The sequence below is a fragment of the Felis catus genome, chromosome E2 (genome assembly GCF_018350175.1).
Source record: "Felis catus isolate Fca126 chromosome E2, F.catus_Fca126_mat1.0, whole genome shotgun sequence".
In the NCBI taxonomy this organism is placed as follows: Eukaryota; Metazoa; Chordata; class Mammalia; order Carnivora; family Felidae; genus Felis; species Felis catus.
The window spans coordinates 56,121,497-56,142,230 of record NC_058382.1 but is presented as its reverse complement, the minus strand read 5'-3'; the positions used below and the strand labels follow the sequence as shown (position 1 = coordinate 56,142,230).

Sequence of the window (20,734 nt, the reverse complement as noted above, 5' to 3'; positions counted from 1 at the left end):
GCCTGGATCTGTAGAACACACTATCAAATATGGTAAAAGAAAGCAAGGAAACATCCAGAAGAGTGTGAACTGTCCTCAGGTGACCTCATACATCAATCACCATCGACACAGACATTAATTAAATAATATTTCTTTTTCAAGAAGTCTTTCTCAACTGGATCATTTGCCCTTCCTAGAGAGTTCAGATTGAATATGTAATACCAGGAGCAAATGCGACAGGGAGCAAAGTTCTGTTAACATTTCCCAAAGCATCCGGCCCCTCCTCTTACAAGTGTCGAGGATCATCAGCCCAATACACCTTCAAACGTCACATGCTCCGGCATATCCATAATTAATTTCCATTTTCAAATTCCTGAGATGGATTCTGCCTTTGCTCTCAAGAGTTTAGAAAGGATGGGTCAAGAGAATTGTTTTTATGACCTCAGCATCCTCTTTATTCTGTTCCTTTAGAAAATTCTAGTCTATCTTTATTTTGTGAAAGAAAATCACTAAAAACATTATGTTATTCATCTTCTGCTTAAAAAATTTGTATATTTTTACACATTAAAATCCACCTTTATAATACTATGAAGACTTTTATTCAAGATGGTAGACTAAGCTGAGAACTTATTTCTACCTAAATTAATACAAACATAGACGCCTAAAATAATGACAAAAATAATCACACACAAAAATAATCATATGTGAAAGTTAATGATAGGATACCTGAAAGGTAAAACTCCTGAAAGATAGAAATTGTATGGGATTACAGATTAACAAACAAACAAACAAACAAACACCAGTGAGTGCTACTTCAGAAGGTGGGGGTGGATACGGCATGCTGCCATGCTCAGAAGAATGGAAGCTAGGAAGAGAAGGAGGTACAGGGGTCACAAACCAGTGCTTAGCTATGGTACCACAGGAGGGAGCAGTCAGTCTTCAGCCTCCCCCCGACCACCGTGCCAGGTCAAAATGCTAGGAAGTGGGTGTCTGTCTCCAAGGGCAGCAGTGACTACTGGGAGCTATCTCAGTGGGTACCAGATGGCTTTGTTTTAGACCTAACTATAGTGGATGCTGCAATGCACCTGTCAGATTTCTCTTCAGGGCTGAAAGATTTATTTTCCCAGCCTTTGGGGACCATCTTTGACTGTCAGCCCCTCTCTGGAAATGCCTTGGCTATAAAGGGTCTTCTCCCCTAGGATTGTACTTCTTTCCCATGGCCCACATCCAGTGACAGATCACCATTGAGCTAAAAAGGCCTGGTACTCTCACCCAATTCAAGACTACTCTGAAGGGGCATGCTGGCTTCAGAGATCCCTGGAGATTGGCTGAGTCTTTGGTGAGACTGTATCAGAGCACTGTTTCTCGTCTACCCAGCTCTGCTCCATGTGACCACCCCCAAAGCACTCCCTAATAAACTTCCCACATACCAATGTCCATCTCTGAGTCATCTTACTGGAGACCCCAGCCAATAAAACCACCCAAAGTTCAGGCTTAGGCCTCCATGCAAGATCGCCCAGAGGCACAGACTGAATGAAGCCTTAATCAACCCAAACACTTTCACCGTCACATGTCATAGATAAGCTCAGCCACTGAGTCACCCCTGGCCATGTGCCTTTTCCAAACATATCGCACAAAAGTAAAAATAACAACAAAACACTGGAAACTGATGTTGCATATAGTAAGTCAACCACACATTCCATGTGAAAGAGTTGACGTAAACACAGACAGAAATCTTTCCTAAAGAGGCACCGGATATCAGAGGGTAATGCTTAACGTCTTTAAAAATGCTCTCAAAGACTGCATCTCATTGTATTTTCCCAGCCCCAGGACCTGGGCCTTACTCAGTCTGTTTCATAAATGTGGAAACTGAGGTTGTTGCATGGACTTCTGTACTCGAGGACAGGAGTTGTATCTAAATCTCCTCAAGGACGTAATAAAAGTGGAGTTGACCTCAGTGTCAATGTTAGTATTGAAGGGCTGATCCACTTGTGAAATACAGCATCGTACTGATACATAATAGGAAAGTTATTAATTTGTAGTTATAAGATGCGTGTCACTGCACTGAGCATGACACACGTGCGAATCGGCACCGTTGGCCATTGATTTAAGCTATTAGAATAGCAGCTGGCCTTCTTCAATCAACCAGGCAAGTGGTATCCATAACCAGGAAGGACCTGGCAAAGGTCCAGAAACAAAGCAATTTGCTATTTTCCATTTCCCTAAATCCATCACCAAAATAACAGAGCAAACGCTCCCATTCCAATCACTTTTATATATGCTCAGGCTGAACGAGATGAAGGCCCTTGGCAGGCAAAACATTCAGTATGCGCTTTAGTACTGTCGATATATGAAGCAATCAACCCAGTCGGGCACTGTGTAAATGTAACGGCAAACATTTTAATAATAAACTCGAAACATTTGGGCCCCTCAACCAGGTACCTGTGCCCAGAGCCGGTTTATGGGATTAAGCGTGTGGGTAGGAGGAGAAACAGGAGGCTCCACTGGGGAGGTGAGTGCCTCCCATTGCAAAGTGGAAAATATCTGGAGGGATAGGATAGAGCCTGAACAAAGTCTGTATGTAGTACAGTATACATCATTTAGTCACAGAGCTCAAAGTGAGGTTTGGAAGCCCATCATTAAATAGCATTAATTGATATACATAACTACCATTTACTGCGCAGTGTCTGTGTGTCAGCTTTAGATTCACCTTCAGTACCTCACTGATGCTTGCCTTTTAGAAGGAACAGAAGCCCTGAGAAGTTAAGTTACTTCACCCAGGCCACAGAGCTACTAAGCCTGAGAGGTGGCACTTAGATCCCAGTGCTCAGATTGCAGAGCTTGGGGGTTTGCCTGTCACAGATGCTATGAGGACCAGAGTTGGGATGGTAAAAAGCATGTACCCAGCCTGGGAAGCTTCGGGAAACGTTGGCTCCTCTCCCTGGGATAGTCCAAAGCTGGTGGGATCTGAAGAGGTAGAACATAACATTTTGCTGCCTTTTTAAAATGCTCACTAAAATCAGACCTACCCTTATTTTAAATGTCTCAATCCCAGATACTCAGGTGACACCTAGAAGGGCATAAATACTGGAGATGGAGTCTTGGTGCTTGGAGTCTTGGTGGAGACAGAGTGATAAAGATAAAAGCACCAGGGGTTTTGTGCTCAGTCACCAATAACTTCCTAGAGGTTTGTAAATCCCCTAAAGGCTGCCCAGATCTCCTGATTCCTGCCAATGGCCAGTATTGACGCCTCTACCCCTACTCAAACCTACCTGATCTTTAAAAAATTCTGACTAAGACAGGCAAGCTGGCTAAAGCCATCAACCCACAGGGGGGGTTCCAGAACCAACCTCTATTTTCAACTCCTGGGTGGTTATACAGTGGCTTCCTGCCTGCTTGTAAGCTTGGGTCTGTGCCTCAAGCAAGGGGGGGCCATCTTATGAAAATTTACTTAGGTGCCTTTCTTTTCAGATTTTCCTAGTTGACCTCCCTGCTCTTTTGCCAGAGGCATCTTTTGCCGTAGGGAGGATTAGGATGTTGAATCAGGAGTGCAAAGAGAGTGAAAGATTTAATATTCGGCCTAATGACTTAAGCAAAACAAGAGTCCTGAAAGCCAGAAAAGGGCTGTCTAATTTGCAAACATTTTACTGTAAGCCTGAGGTAGAGCTAAATCAGGATTGCATGGAGGAGAGGTTTCCACCCACCCTGGGACCTTTTAACCCGTGTAAAGGAGACAGGGAGGCTGCTAGAGAGGGAGACAGATGGGAAGGTTCCCTGGGTCTCAGAAAGTCTGGCTTCTGAGCCTGACTCCAAAGTCATTATGTGACAGAACCTATTTTAAAGGTATGTTTATTTCTCAGCATTTTACTCCACCTTCTTTCCTATGAGCTCAGCAGAAAGAAAGAATGAAAAAGAAAAATATTTCTACTTTTCCCTCTCCTCAGGAAGAAAGACAAGGTTTGGGTCTCAGAGGAGCGGTTCTAACCTAGCCCCCAGGTGAGAATGGAAACGTAGCTTGAGTCTGGGGTGCAGGTAGAAGGTCTGTGGTTTAGGGAGGATTGAATGAACTCTTTTTGACTGGTAAGGGGTTTCATTCTGAGGCAAGTCTGTAGGCCTCTGGAACATTTACTGCACACTTTTCACATTTTAAAAGTGGCCTATAGTTAAAATACAAACCAACCCCTCCTGCCCCTCAGCATTCTCCAAACTTACTTAGCTTCAAAATATTGTTCTCCATTGTGCATTCCTATTACCATTCTATAGGACAGTGTTGTGTAGACAGAAGTTTAGGAAATTCTGACTTAGAAAACATGCAAAGTACCATGTTGTGAGAGCTGAGACCACCCACATCAATATGGCACAGCTATTAAGAACCAAGAACTAAGACCAGTGTATCAACTTGAAAGAACTGTTTGTTACCAGAAAACTTTGCTCAAGAAAGATAAGACTAAACCAGTAAAAAACTTTACTGTTTCAGGAGGGGACAGTCTGCCCACCAGAGCATTTATCAAAACAACTTGGAGGTCTTAATTCAAGGCTTACCTAAGAACCTCGCTATGCCATGCCTACCAATACTAAATCAGTATGTCATGAGTTTTACCAGATGTCAGTTTCCTACCTTAAATCATGAGAGCCTGGACCCTCCTCGCAAACCCTATAAATATCCATTCTGAATTCCACCTTCTGAGACGTTGCTAAGATTCTGTCAAGGTGGTGTTCCTTATGGAAGTAGGCTTAAATAAATGTACCTGTGCTTTATTAACATGAGTCATCTGGTGATATTTTGGGAAGTTGTACCTTGAGCTGTTGGCCACGTGACTGAAAACTTAAATGTGGAAGCCCAAATGATGTTCGAATATGGTGGTTTATCAACATCTTTCCCTGTGATCAAAACCCTGCACTGCCCCAGTCCCCAGCTTGTTTGGGCCATAGCTCTCAGATCTCAGTAACTGTGTGAATGCCTCTGATGTTTTTGTTTTGCTTTGTTTTTGCTTGGAGCCCTTTTTTTAGGGAATGGATCTCTAATTACCAAACCTATCTCCCAGATCACAGTGGGGGCTCTTGACCAATGTCAAGTCTATTGCTTCTCTTCCAAGAATTTGAAGGCAGACACCCAAAACTGGAAGGTAAGTGAGCTCAGCTACTCTTATTAAGGTCTACAAAACTAAAGGTGTGGTCCAGACACCAGTGCCCAAACCCTTGTAAAGGGCCCATGACAAGATAAATACAGCAATTTGAGGGGCACCTGAGTGGTTCAGTCAGTTAAGCACCGACTTTGGCTCAGGTTATGATCTCACAGTTCACGGGTTCGAACCCCGCATTGGGCTCTGTGCTGATGGCTCAGAGCCTGGAGCCTGCTTTAGATTTTTGTCTCTCCCTCTCTCTCTGCCCTTCCCCTGCTTATGCTCTGTCTCTCAAAAATAAACATTAAATTTTTTAATTAAAAAAAGCAATTTGATAGAGTAATATTACACCCCTGAGTCTAGTTTTTTAAAAGCCTACATTTTGTATGTCTTTGCTTTTTCATTTTTATAGCAAAAAATGTTATTATATTGTTAAGAAAAATTATTTAAAACTTGAAAGTAAGGGACGCCTGGGTGGCTCAGTCCGCTGGTGTCTGACTTCAGCTCAGGTCATGGTCTCTCTGTTCATGAGTTTGAGCCCCATGTCTGGCTCTGTGCTGTTAGCTCAGAGCCTGGAGCCTGCTTTGGATTCGGTGTCTCCGTCTCTCTCTGCCCCTCCCCTGCTCATGCACTCCCTCTCTCTCTCTCTCTCTCTCTCTCAAAAATGAATGAACATTAAAAACTTCAAAAAAAATTGAAAGTAAAACAAAAATGTTGTGTTGGGGGCAAGAATGTTCTTTAAGGGTCATATACAGGCATTACTTAATAGGTCCATTCAAGGATTATTTATCTAGGAAAATGTAATTTATCCACCTTGTGAAAATTAATAGAGAGAGCCCTCACTAAAATGGAATTGGGAGGTTCAGTAGGGGAAGTTCTCAGGCCCTACCACCTATGGCCAATTTCAGACCCAATAAGAAGAGACCCCCTTCTCAAGTACACTCTACTTTCCCATCTCATGAGGAGGAAGAACGGCTCCCCGCCCCCAAACAGCCCAGCCAATGACAGACCATCACAACTCAGCCAATGAAAAGCCTCTGTACTTCAAACTCCCAGTTCACTCCAATGGCCTTTTTGTTTACAACAGCCTTCCTGACTAGCTCCTTTCCTTTCTAAAAGAGGGGCTTCTCTGCTTTGTGCTGTGGACTCCCCAGTGGTTTTGCCACAACTTGCTTGTCTGGGATTGCAATGCTCGGCTCTCCCGAAATACCAACCACCCCCCACCCCCCCAACACACACACCTTTTTTTTTGCTGGTGAAAATTACCAGAGGTTTTATTTTTCAAGTTAACCGCCTCATTGTTTACTACTTATTGAAGGTTGCAGACTCAGTGAAATTACATGTTGATTTGTAGATCTCTGTATAGTAGAGATGCCAATAATGTTAAGCAGAAAAGATAACTCCAAAGGTTATAGTTTCCTGCCCTGTAGGACATTAGCCAGCTCTGTATGTGAACCAGCAAACTGATGCTAACATTTCCTCCTGATTAAATCACCACAGATACCTAGATCCTACAATGTTCTTTGACCTGCCTTAGAGCGCTTTTTAACTGGTGAGTTTGGCCCTGTATTCACCTTGTATTTCTGCATGAGTCACGTTTTTAATTTGTTGAAAATTATATTTTCACAGCTCTTTTATTGATTGATTCATTGACTGATTGATTGCAAAAGGAACAGTCTGTGGTGCATTGAAACAAAAAACAATCTCTCACTATAGCAGGTTTGAAAAGCACTGTCCTAAACTCTGAGTTCCTGTTGCTGAACCTCTCGAAACTTCTTTACTTCCTGTCCTTTTTGAGGTCTTCTCATTTGGGGCTTTGGATGAACCTGTGAGCTCCACAGCTTCCTCCCATTAACTCCTTTTCTTTAAAGTCTTGAGTTGGTCGCGATTCATCAGAACTGATCAAGTCACTGAATTGTAATTACAGCTGACAAAGTGTTTCGTAACACAGAACTCTTTAACCTCTCCTTAGGTACACAAAGAGAGAATACCCACTACAGAGAAGTGCCTGATCAAAAATGTACCTGATGAAAACAAAAAGTTTGAATGGGCCTGCCCCAAAAGTAAAGCAGGCAACTTAGGACATTAAAAAAAATTTACATACATCTTGATCTTAGGTCTTACCCACCCCAGAACTGCCTTGCTCCAAAATAAACAAAACGCCTGGAAGCTTGATCAGAGCTGTTCCCATGCCTTTTCCTAAGGGCTGTTGCCCTTTCCCCATCCCTCGTGAGTGTGGCAAGGACTTGGTTCTAGCCCGTGCCCTCTGTGCCCCACTGGACACTAGGAGTGGATGGCCACTGGGCCACATGCCCATGGGTACCCACCTGACAATCCCAGTTGCTCTCTATTTCAGAACCCCCTAGTCTTGTCCCCTTCCTCAGTGCCTAGAATGTGAATCTGGATCCTTCTTCTGGCCTGGTTCATCCCTACTCACCCTCGCTTTCTGTTTTTAATCCGGCAAACTTCCTTCCACTGAAAAATGCAGCGCTAACCGTATTCCTTAGAGGTTTTGACTCATATTTTGAACTGTTTTTCAAGCACTAATTATTTCTTTCATGTTATTCAGAATCAATGTTCCTTATTTGGAAAGTCCCCCCACCTCCCGTGGATTTAATGTATACATATGACAATTAAAACCACTTTTAGCTAAAAATAGATCCTCTGGGAGGGCTCCAGAATCAGCTGACATGCACAGTTAGGAGGAACCTGGATGGCTGACAACTATTTTGGCTTCAAATTAGAATGAAATAGTCTGGTGCAGCGGTTGGCCACTTTTCAGGGGTGGCCTGCCAAGACATCATTTACAAAGTTGCTCACAAGGAGGAACGGGATTGTGGGGGGCAGCTAGAACCTGGAGTCTGAGCTGCTACCACACTCCACTGCCCCCAGAAGCAGCTGGCATGTGAAGAGGCCAGCCGGATGTTTTAGCAGAATTGAGGTCTGCAATGTTTCAAGGGAATCTTCTCCTAAGGAGTAGTTTTGCATTTCTGAAATCCAGGAGGCTCGGCATACCAAAAGTGTTTTCATAACTCATTTGGCACAAAACCCAACCTGAATTGATGTGATGGTCCTTATTTATCCTGCTTTGGGTAAATAGTCATATGTTTTGCCGCAAAAATATCTGTTTTATTACACAGCATTGCCCCATAACCCCCTGGTGGAGCTGTGTAATGTACAGCATATGCAATTTATTAACTCCCTGAATTGCAAAACACATCTGATTTAAGGCTGGGAGGAATCACTTCTCAAATGCTTCTTGGGAGCATCCTTTTAACATTTAGCCCAAAGAGACCAAGCATGAGGCAGCAGTGTGTGTGTGTGCGTGTGTGTGTGTGTGTGTGTGTGTGTGTGTGTGTGTGTGTGTGTGTGTTGGGGCTGGGTGTGATGGCACATACCCTGAGAACATGAAAGTATCTAAAAGGGAGACCCGGAGGAAGTAGGAAGAAACCGCGTTCTATTTCAAAGGAGCCAAGCTTTGGTATCTGTGCCACCTTTGGTAGATGCTGGTGCTGCCTGTTCCAACAGCATCATTCTATAGACATTCACCTCCCTGGCCTTATTCCTTCAAATGATAAAATATACCAACCTTTAGGGGCACCTGGTTGGCTCAGTCAGTTGAGCATCTGACTCATGATTTTGGCTAAGGTCATAATCCCAGGGTCGTGGGATGGAGCCAAGTCGACTCCACGTTGAGCATGGAGTCTGCTTGGATTCTCTTTCCCTCTGTCCCTCCCCACCTCTCTACAATAAAATTTAAAAATTAAAAAAATATGTATGCCAACCTTTATATAGAGCTTGCATGTCGTTGGCACTGTCCTAACACCTACCTGTGTTATCTTGATCAACCCGCAAAACATTACTACTGTTTTACAGATGAGGAAACTGAGGAGCTGAGAGGTTGGCTGAGAATGTCACCACTGTAAGTGATGGAACTAAGCAATCCAATGCAGGCACCCTCACGTCAGCCCTATGAGGCTCTCAGGGTCACCCCGATCTATTCTCAAAAAAAAGGGGATGGGGGTGCTTCTGTGGGAGGACACTGAGCATAGCTTTTCATGTGGAGAGAACACACAGAGTCAGAAGATCAGAGCATGTTTTTCACCATTTTCTAAGATACTGGATCCTTTAACCAACCTTCACGCCCTCATCTATAAAATGGGGTTTATAATCCTATCTTACAGAGTAGCTGATTTGATTAAATGGATAAAATAGTAGCCCCTTTCCTGGATCAGAGAATCTCAAACTGAAAGACCTATTCTCATCTTAGGGCTCTTGACTTATGTGGTCCCTCTACCTAAAGGTTCACCGGCCCAGTCTCCCTGCTCATAACACAGGCTCAGGTTCCCAGAGAAAACTCCTCGGCAGCCCATTCTACAGCAGCCATCCAAAAATCTCCATCGTGAATCTCCACCATATGCCTGTGTCTTATTTCCTCCATAGTATTCTTCATCAGATTTTCACATATTGTTTTCCTGTGTTCTTAGGAGTTTATTCTTATCCTGTCTGTACCTCTGTTTCCACAAGAATGAAAGTGACAACACAGGAGACATCTTTTTTACTCTAGTTCAGTTTTATCCCTTACATCTAGTACAGGGCCTGGCATAAGGTAGGTGACCATTCTGTGTTTCTTAAATCATTAATTAAATGAATAGTTGGGAATCCACGTATATCATTTCCTTTCTTATATCCTATTTCTGTCTCCAGAAGGAAAATGTGAAGTTGGCCAAATACAAAAAAAAAAAAAAAAAAAAAAAAAATGCTTGGGGATATTTTGACTGGCAAGTATTTCCACCTCTTGTCCTCTCACTTTCAAGACAACAAAAATTTCGTGAAAATTAACATGAAAAGGACAGAGGGCACCACAATGATCAGAATGTGTGTAGATTTGGCCTATTACAGGATAATAAGATCTTCTGCCTTTTCAGAAAGCCATGCTTCATCTTTCCCAGTTTATGTTTTGATGCCTTACTCATTAAGCAGCCCGATTCATGTGGTTCTAATACCTTGAATTAGGAGATGCTCCTGCAACATCCGTATGTTCCTGTGTTCTTACTCCCTTGAAGAAAAGCAGAAATAAAAGAGATTTACATCAGCTCCAGAACCATGTGAGCAAAGACACTCAACAGGTTGAAGAGGGAGGCCATATGGCATCACATTGGATTTGACAGTCTTAATTAGGCAATCTGCTCACCAGCACCACCAGTGAGCAACCTGGGGTGAGAGTGATCCTCATTCCCTGCCACCTGAGAACATTTCCATGTGTGTGTGTGTATGCTGGCTTCTACAAATTCTTAAACTTGGGCACAGCCTGCCGTCATGGAATGCTGGTGCTCAAAAGGGCCTTAGCAGCAGAGTAAAACGCCCTCACGGTGGACTCTTGTTTTTTGCCAGCCCAGCATTGCCCCTTTCCTTCAGGGAACAGCATCTCCATTTCCCCAGTCCTGGCCAGCAGAAATACCAAAATCTCTTGACAGTGTGACTGGCTCAGGTATAGGTGCGTGAGCCCAAGTGGACCAGAAGACTTAGCCAGGAGATGTTTGCTGAAGCACTTGGAAAAGAGATGTTTCAAGTTGTTAAAATGAGAGAAGGAAATCCTGAGGATTCTGGTCACCATCTTGGAGGCAAGTGACCTCTGAGAGTGAAGGCTACCAACACTAGAGAAAGCAGAACTGAGGGCAGAAGGGTGATACTGATGACATCATCAGAGCCTCTAGATCCTGATGTTCCTGAAGCAAGTTCAAGCCTCAAAGATCTCAGTCATGTGAGCTGATAATTTTATATGTTTTTGCTAATGCCAGGTGGAGTTGGGTTACTTTGGATCACAGCCCAAACAGCCCTGCTATAATGAGACTGATATACCCTTATTATGCAAATGGGGAAACAGAGGTGCAGAGAGTAAAGGGGTCACACAAGTCAGTGAGCTGGGATAGACTCAACTAATTATTCATTTCTTTTAGAAAACTTCTAGGGGAACCTGGGTGGCTCAGTCGGTTAAGCATCCAACTCTTGGTTTTGTTCTCGTGGTTCGTGAGCTCGAGCCCCGCACTGGGCTCTGGGCTAACAGCTTGGAACCTGCTTGGGATTCTCTCTCTCTCTCTCTCTCTCTCTCTCTCTCTCTCACTCTCTCTCTCTCTCTCTGACCCTCCCCTCTTGCTCTGTCTCTCAAAATAAATAAATAAATAACCTTAAAAAAAAACTATATGGCTTCCCTAGTCTAGACCCTTGGATTTCTCTGGGGCTCTGTTCCCACCCTTACTTTGTTTATATGTCCTCCTCGGTCATGCTCCCACATCTCCTCAGATATACCGCCCAACCACCTCCATCTGAGAACTTTGCAGGTGGCTCCATGACAGCCCATGTTTCCCCACTCTTCTTTCTCATCTCCTTTCTCATCTGAACTTCTAGAAAGCCAGTCACACTGTCTGAACACATGGTACTCCTTTTCACACATTATGTGTATTGATGATTCAAAACATTGAAAATAGATTTCAAAATCTCAGCCAATGCCAGCCAGCCCATACCCTCCCATCACTCAGCATTGTCTTCTGCTTCTCTGACCACCAAGAACAGTTACTGTCAGTAACAGCAGTGGTTTGATAAAAACAACACATGTGGTTGGTCTTTGTGGCACATCATTCAATCCATACACCAGTACTGGGGACAATGGTGATTTCATGGAGTGAATTTTTTTTTAAGATTTTTAAAAATATTATCTTAAGTACAGCCTGCCCCCCTCCCCCCCACTGTGGGGCTTGAACTCACAACCCCGAGATCTAATGTCTCATGCTCTACCAACTGAGCCAGCCAGGTGCCCCTTCATGGAGTGAATTTAGATGCCTATAAGGGGCAGGCAGAATGAACGAGGAAGCCGACTGGATGATAAGAGGACAGCAGAGACTGGAGGGGCACAGGGAAGATCTCAGATACTATTATCACTACACTACTTCTGGCAGCTAATATTCTAGTGCTTTCTATAGGCCAGCCACTATTCAGAGCCCTTTAGATAGATTAATATTTAATCCTCAGAGCAACCTATAGAGGTTACCACCATTATAATACTCATTTTACAAATGAGGAAGCTGAGGCACAATGAGTTTTTTGTGTTCCTCTAACTTGCCCAAATTACTTAGCTGATAATGAGCCGACCTTGGATTTGAACCCAGGCAGCCTGCCTCTGGGATCTGTATTCTCCAGGCCTAATCTTCCCAGAAGTTATGAATTTTTAAAAAGTGAAATTCTCAATGTTGACAACAAATTCTTTTCATTAAATATTTTTCGCTAAACACTTCCACACTGAGCAGCCAGACAGGACCTATCTGTGGGGCAAATTTAGCCCAGGGCTGACAGTGTGATTCCTCCAGCCTGTTTATTTCTTCCATTCTGCTGATAAGAAAACTACAGGAGCCCATCTGCATTAGATTCCTCACCTGATTGGGCCCCACTCCATTACTTCATATGTTTCCTACTCTTCAAAGCACAACGTAGCGCCCGAGTTCAACGGAAGGATCTCTAAGCACTTCATTATAGCCTTCTCCAAGAACACAAGGTTTGTGTCCCTTTTATTCTGTATTTACTATATCACCTTACATTTATAAAATGAGGTAGTTAATATATTTATGAAGACTTTAATAATATTAATTGAATGATTATGAGATTGTCACAAATATGTTGATGGGGTGGAAGAGCAAACCCATACAAATACTACATCCCTATATGATTCTATTTAAATATAGGAACAACTCTCATTAATGTAAACAGGAGTCCACATTCTGACCCAAAGTATAGTCACCTTCATAATGTGGAGTGAATTGAGTGGCCTCAGAGTAATATTTGTTGGCATATCCCAAAAGCTTAAATAAATATACCACTTGAAACTCTAACCATATTCAGATCTATCCAAAATGCTGTACAGGGGATGGTCAAGTATTTCATTAATCATTTAATTAATCTCCCAACTTGAGGGAAAATATGAGTCAGTAGTGCAAAATACAATCAGAAAATGGAAAATAAATTATCGTTGTTTTTATTTTAATCACAAAAACTAAAAACAAAAATAAAAGAGCTTGGGAAGTTCACAAGAATATAGACACATAAAAGACAGAGAATATGGACACATAAAAGCCCAAGTGAGCTTGAACTCAGGAAGCAGGCATTTTCTCCACCTGCCAGGTTGGAAAGTTCATCCATTCATTACCATCCAAATGAAATCTTTTCAGCAGGGTCAAAAGGGCCTTTGTTTTGACATTTAATTCACTGGCGATGTATTTCCTACCTTAGGATGCAAAACACCTCTCACATTGCTTTTTCATTAATTGCCTTCATTTTTCAAGTTCCCTGTTTGATTTATAGTCAATTAAAAACACCCTCAAAAGCCATGACTCATGTATGTTAAGTACAAATATGATTAATGCAACACCATGCACTCCATGGATGACCCGGCTACTAACCAAGGTCAATGTCAAGGTGGCATGACCAACCAGTGTCCTGGTGAAAGAAACTCATAGGGAGGGTGGAAAGCCAGGAGTGCAGGTCGTGGACAATCTGGTACTAACTGGATCCATTATAAACAAGGAAAAAGAGGTACTTTTTTGTATTTTTTTTAATATTACAGAGGAAAAATGAAACTTGGTTATGAACAGAAAAAATACAACACAGTAGAAATTCTCTGTCTCAAACAGGCTGATGAATGTAGATAGGGAAATTAAGGGGCAAATTTCTTTGATGTGCCACCCTTAACATCAACAAAAACTACAACAGACTAGACCAGAGAACTATGGATAAGAACCATGGGACTGAAATCCTGGGTTCAAATCTTGACACTGACAAATATGAGTGATATGATCTTGGGTAAATTGCTTTGCCTACCCCAGCCTTAGTACCCTTACCTCTAAAATGGGCACATGAGAGTATTTTGTCCCATAAGGCCTGTTATGAGGTTCAAGGGGGCACTCCACACACACTGGTCAACACCCATGACGCTTTTGCAAATCCCAACATCTGTTCCTAAGGTATGCATACTTTCTTACATTTTCCAGAAATGCTCTCTCTCTCTCTCTCTCTCTCTCTCTCTCTTCTCTTGCTGACAGTGTAGGCATACAGCCTGTCATAAGGAAATCACTTAAGACTTATCCGTGCCTTTGTAGAAAAATGAACATATTGAAACTTCAGAACAATATCATAAAAGTCAAGAGTAAAAAAAGAACATCAACCTAATGCTTTTGATATGTGATCTCCCAACAAAATGAGGTAAATAAGAACCTTTGGCACATTCTCTTACAAAGGAAGATTTATGCATATTAAAGAACTGCCTTCTCTGCTGTAATTAGTCCTCATTCCTGTTTTGTTTGTTTTTTGAGGCCAAATGATCTTTTATTTTATTTTTATGTTTTTCCAAATGACCTTTCAAAAGAACATTTTTACTAAAGTAAATGGTAGTATTCTCCCTCTATCTCAACTATCTGCTTTCTTTTTTTTTCTCTTTTTTCATATCCAGGTTTAGAAAAATTGTTTAAAAATATGTTTTAATCAACCCAAGATTTAAAAAAAGTTCTATTGGTTCATAGAGTTCAAATCTTAAAAATCACTCACTGCTTCAGATTTTTAATGCCCATGATTTGCCTTCTATAATGCCTGGATTAGATAGTCACTGTAGGGAAATTGAACCCATCTAAGGTCCATGAATAACAGTAATAATAACAACCATAGCAGCAACAATAGCAATAGTGACAGTAATAATAATTGCAGCTTTAATTTATTCATTGCATTTTCAATGCATTTTACACATTTCTTCATCGATAATCACCAATTCTAAAAGTAAGAACCGCTACTATCCTTCTTAGATGAGATCATCAAAAACTCAGAGGGTTCAGATGACTTGCTCATGGCCAGCCCAGCCTTAACATGACTGGCAAATAGAGTATGAACAGAAATTGCGGGTCACTTTTGAGCTAAAGTGGCTAAACCTGTGTTTCTCCCATACTTTCTCTTGTCCCCAGCCAAGTGACATAAGAATGACTGGAAGGCTCAGAATGGTAGGACCAACTTGGAAGCAGCCTGAGTCCTCAAGTTCCTGTGTGGAGGGCAGACACTTGGAGTAGAGCTACCCAAGAAGTAGCCCAACCTGTATCCTCATGACCTGAATGAGAAATAAACTTTCATTGTGTTAGCTCACTGGAGTTGTTTGATACCAGGCCTATTCTAACTAGTGCAGGTTGATGATTAAAAGTGTAATTGTATGGCTTGTAACTCAGATGCAGCAATTTATCTGTGTGTAACTGTGTCTGTGTGTCTGTGTGTTTGTGTGTGTCTGTGGTCCACAATAAGTGATCGAGGAAGAATGAACAAGAAGAGGCAGGAAAGTGTTGGCCTGATAGCGCCTGGATGGCCAATGGGGTGTCCTTTCTGGACACTGGAAGCTGGAGACAACCCATAATTGAAGCTGGAGGGTCATGAGTATGGTTCCCCTAGCTACCTCGATGATCAGAGATCTCTCCATAATGCTAGGAAGATGTGTCTGAGCTGATGCGGCCAGGGCAGAATAGTCTGTTCTGTAATTTTGCAGAACACAGAATAGTCAGGGGCTTATCACTTGGTCCTTTTCCACCTCAGCTGGTAGCTGCTCAGTTTTCCAGGCCACTTACTCTTCTGAAGCCTGGGTGTCGACTGGGAGCGTATAAGCAGCATCCCTATTCAGAGATCACGGGCTCAAGATGGTGAGTACCAGAATCACATGATTTTCATGTTGCAGATGAGCAAGCAACAACACAAACCCATTAAGAGAATTCAGGGCGTTGGAGGCCTTGAGGGAACCCTTACCACAAACCCCTTAAAGATTCCTCCCTGAATACAAAGGCCTTGAATACATATCTCCTGAGTTTCTGCCTTCTAAACTGTCCTCTCCCTTCTTCTTGTACTTCTCATAAAAAAAAAAAAAAAAAAAAAAAAAGGGAATAGCCACATCTTCCCAGCTCATCTTTCAAGACTGGGATGAAGGCAGGAAACTTTTGTCCAAGTTACCATGAGTTGGGGGCTTTGCATCACACCGTGAAAGATACAATGAAAGAGCTCCCCTGGTTACATTAGAAGAAATAGTGGGACACCATGTTTTGATCCTAGAAGCTTGTTGAAAAATGGCCTTTTAAAGACGAAAGCAAGTCTAGTTAGTGGAAAGGAGAGTAGAATAAAGAGTTATTTGGATGTGAAGAAAATAAAAGGCTTTAGAACAACTGAAGGAAAGATGTATTGGAGTGAACAGTGAATAAAATATTAGGGAAATAAAAGGAATGGAGGTGACCATTAGTAACAGTTAAAGGAGAAAAAGATAAGTCATTGAGAATTGAAGAAAAAGATGAAAAAGGATAAAAGGAAATATTACTGTCTGAACAAAGAGAGCAGGAAGCCGTGGACAGAATAAACATTCTCTATAGCCTGCTAAAAGCTGAACACAGAATTGGTTGAATATAAGTATGGGGTATGAGCAGATATAATACATCTGTCAGGCAAGGACACAAGACTTTCAGACAACTTTACAGAATGGTGAAAAGTGTAGACATCAACTGATTGATTATGCTGTGTTTACACCTTCTACAAGACCAAACTTTATAATGATTGGAAACCAAAGCTCTTAAGTATTGTAAAGAAACAGGAAAAATGGAAAATACAAATGCCGTAAGTGGAGTTCAAGAGACGTTACTAGCCTGGTGTCTTTTAACCTAAAATTTTATTACCTAAAACATCAATTTTGTGTGTGCCTGTGTGTGTCTGTGTATCTGTGTGTGTGTGTGTGTGTGTGTGTGTGTGTGTCTGTGTCTGTGTGTCACTAAAATTATCCTAACCATTTCCTGGATCTTAGTACACAACTTCAAGTATTTTTTAGCGTTCTGGTTCTGTTTGATTCTTTTCCATTTTCACCCAGACGTTAGCCTTGTGTCAATATGGCCTTCGTTCTGAGAGTACCCACCACTCACCAGTTTCTTGGTTAATCACATTTTCAAGAGATAGAAACCATACGGAAACCCATGAAACAGAATGAGAGAGGGGAGAGGGAGAGGGAGGGAGAGAGTAGGGGGAATGTTCATTGGCTAGGGGGAAACTTCTTCAATACTCCGGACTTTTCCTTTCCTCTAGAACAGAGCAATACTTTGCTACTTCTTCTAGAAATCCAGATTTTTCCCAAACAATATTCAGTAGGCATTCTCGAGTCTATGGAAACTTTCTTCTTCATTTAGGTACAATTAACCTTATTCTCAGGGCCTAACTCATTAACAGTCTATGTAAATTGCTTTGAGATGAACTCAGAAGTACCAAACCAGATCTACTCTTCGTAATTTTTTTTAACCCTACGAAGACATATGAACCTACAGTTTCACCGAGAGGGGAGCTAGTCAGATTTTGCTGATCCAACAATTTACACACAAATTCATATATATAATTTTAAATATCTTCAATTCCCAAATTACTGACTTTTCCTAAATGTGCTATCATTGATAATCAAGCTGGTTCCATTTAGCATTTACTAGCTTACACAGAACCAACAACCATAACCCACATAATTACTTAGGGGATTAAAAAAAAAAACACAGATACACACAAAACTGTGATATTGGAATGTACAGTATGGTCTGGTTTAAATTAAAAAGATTCCCCAAAGTATGATTGTTTCCAGCTTCTCAGCGGTGAATTAAAAGCTGTTTGGTGTCGCGAGGATTACAGAAGCAATCACATTTATGGGCCTGCTTTGCATACCAACTCTATTAATTTCCATACTCAGGGTGGTTTCACATTCCCACCCATGTTAATATACGTGCCATTTGGGATAACCACTTGCAAAAAAGAAAAAAGAAAAGAAAGAAAAGGGAGAGAGAGAGAGAGAGAGAGAGAGAGAGATGAGACAGATAAGAGAAGAGCCAGAAAAATGGTTCTCTTAAACAAAGTTCCCTTTGAAACACATTGATTCTGATAAATAGAAGACTCAAAAGACAAATGAGGGTTCCTGATGGTCTGACTCAAAAGTCACACTCAGGGATCAAATTAACATGAAATCACATATTGGAATTCACTTCTTGTGCCGATCCTGCACCTTGTCATTGCAGACTCTAATTACTGACATGATTTCATTGGTGTAATTGCATCAAGATGCTCACGGACTTCACCTTGGGTAGCTGCCTTGCTGCTCAGCATTGCGTCTTCATTACCATGTTCCTTTCAACTCTTAAAATGTGTTCCAGCCTCACAGAATAATCCAATCACGCAGGCTGGTTTTGTTTTGTTTTGTTTTTGTTTTGTTTTGTTTTGTTTTGTTTTCCTTTCCTTTAAACATACCAGCCACAGAGCACAGGAATGAAGGAGTATGGTCAGTGTGGAAGGCGAACCTGAGACCATAAGGGCAAATGCACAATAATCTTCCCTAAAGGGACCTTGGAGCATCTGACCAAATTAAATCACTGTTTTCATAGCCTTCATTCCTGGATGTTAAAAAATGGTGCTCAAGAGTCTACAATTAAATGGTTATTTGCCTACCATCAATTTTAAATTCTATTGTGCTAAAACTATGCTCACCACACATTTAGCAATGTACGCCCTACTCTCCTGAAGATAAAACAATGTGATGTTGGCATTAAAAATAGGAAGAGATGATAACCACAGATCTGACAGGAGAATATTTTCATTGGAATTTGGGGGGATTTGAGTTTACTCCACAAAATAGCCAGTAGAGTTTCTGAAACTTTCTTTCTTTTTTTTTTTAAATGATTTTTTTATTAATTTTTTAAACATGATTTATTGTCAAATTGGCTAATATACAGTGTGTGGAGTGTGCACTTGAGTTTTGGGGTAGATTCCCGTGGTTCATCGCTTACATACAACACCCAGTGCTCATCCCAACAAGTGCCCTCCTCAACGCCCATCACCCATTATCCCCTCTCCCCCAAGCCCCCATCCTCCCTCAATTTGGTCTCTGTATTTAAAAGTCTCTTATGGTTTGCCTCCCTACCTCTGTGAATCTTTCTGAAGAGCCTCAATTAGCCTTCAGAATAGGAGTTTTGAATTCCTAGGACTAAAAATTCCCAGAAGCCAACCTGCTTTCACCATCATTTTGACCTAACACTACGCACAAGAAATCCCGATCAAACATCAATCCATGGAAAGACAATGGTTTTGTGCTCAGGGATCTGCCCAAGTGAAATGGATTTCGTTTCCTTACGTTAGAGACTGGTGGTCCCCTTTTCTGGGAGTAGTGGGGAAATGGTCACCGATGACAAAATACTACAAAGCGATACACAACTACTCTGTTCACCTCTCAGCTAACAAGGCCCTAGGTCAAGAGCTTCCACCCTGGGTCAAGCAGAGACAGAAAACAATCAGAAAACACTTAGCTTAGGGAATACCACATCCTGAGACACATTCTCAGACACTGGTGAGTTCGAACACGAAAATGGGCCAAAAGAATCATCAAGTGACATTGCTTACGGTTTAGAATCGCCTGGTCCTCAATGAACTGAGCCGGCTGATCAATATGGAACAATTTCTGCTGAAATCCAGGCGTGCAGTCCAAATCTTCTGCAGATGTTAGCGGCAGCACCTGAGAAAAAAACCGAAGCCATCAATATTTTAACTGCGGCTTATGTGTTTGCCCTGCTAACTTTTACCAAATCTGTGACTTTTAGAAATGAGCTGAGGTTTTAATTTTATTTCCCAAATGAAGAGGTAAGTTGATATTTCTCCCGTGGCTGCCAACAATTCGTTTTGGCGATGAGATTTGGAAAACACGCAAATGGGAACAGCTGCTGCAGTTTCCATTAAGTTGCCGTTAAAGAAATAACTTTGTCAGATTTTTACACCTGCTAAGACTCTCACCATGGTTTCTATGTGTGAAATTTCGTTACAAAAACAGTCAATTTCATATGATGCCTGAGCTAAAACCAACTTCACTGTCACAGATGCAAAGGAGCAGTGCCATCTATAATGAGGAGGAAAGCACAACTATTCCATTGGAAATTACTTCCCAAAGGAATTCAGGGCCCACTAGACCTTTGCAATCCAATGTGGTGGCCTTGAGACACTCACAGCTACTAAGCATGTGAAATGTAGCTGGGCTGAAAATGTCAGCGTAAAATACATGTAGGATTTTGAAGACTGACTACAAAAAATTTAAAAAATAATGTAAAATAATTAATAATTTGTATATAGATTACTGTTCAAATAATAATATTTTACAGACCGGACTAAACAGATATGTTGTTAAAGTCAATGTTACCACTTGCTTTGTACTTGTGTAAGTTTGGCTACTAGAAAACCTAAAATTCACAATTGCTTCCAAAAGCTCAGCTTTGTCTTTGCAAATCCTTGGGGTTCTTCATCCCAGAGTCAAAAATTTAGGCTATATGTTTTGGAATATAATAGTAGGTGACACACTCCTGGGCAAGGGGTAATTCAGTAAGGCAAGGAAGAGTCGCAGGTTTAGTAGGCAAAGACTACAAGATAGGAATTACCTCTTTTTCCCCAACTTTGATACCAAGGACCTACCATATATACTGGCACAGAGAAGATGCTCCATAAAACTTAACATACAATTGCTGACGTTTTTCAGCCTTTAGTACAAGGCAAGCATGTCTACGTTTGCTATGCGTCAT

General features: G+C 41.6%; 1 protein-coding gene across 3 annotated transcripts in view; it reads right to left on the bottom strand.

Moving 5' to 3' along the window:
• The window catches only part of CDH13 (cadherin 13), a 1,030,795-nt gene that overhangs the window by 788,746 nt on the left and 221,315 nt on the right, over positions 1 to 20,734 (bottom strand). For all 3 annotated transcript variants that reach the window (XM_045046894.1, XM_011290267.4, XM_003998309.5), the window contains exon 2: positions 19,572 to 19,683. In XM_045046894.1, coding sequence (XP_044902829.1) covers positions 19,572 to 19,683 — 112 coding nt within the window. The remainder of the gene's footprint in view (positions 1 to 19,571; positions 19,684 to 20,734) is intronic.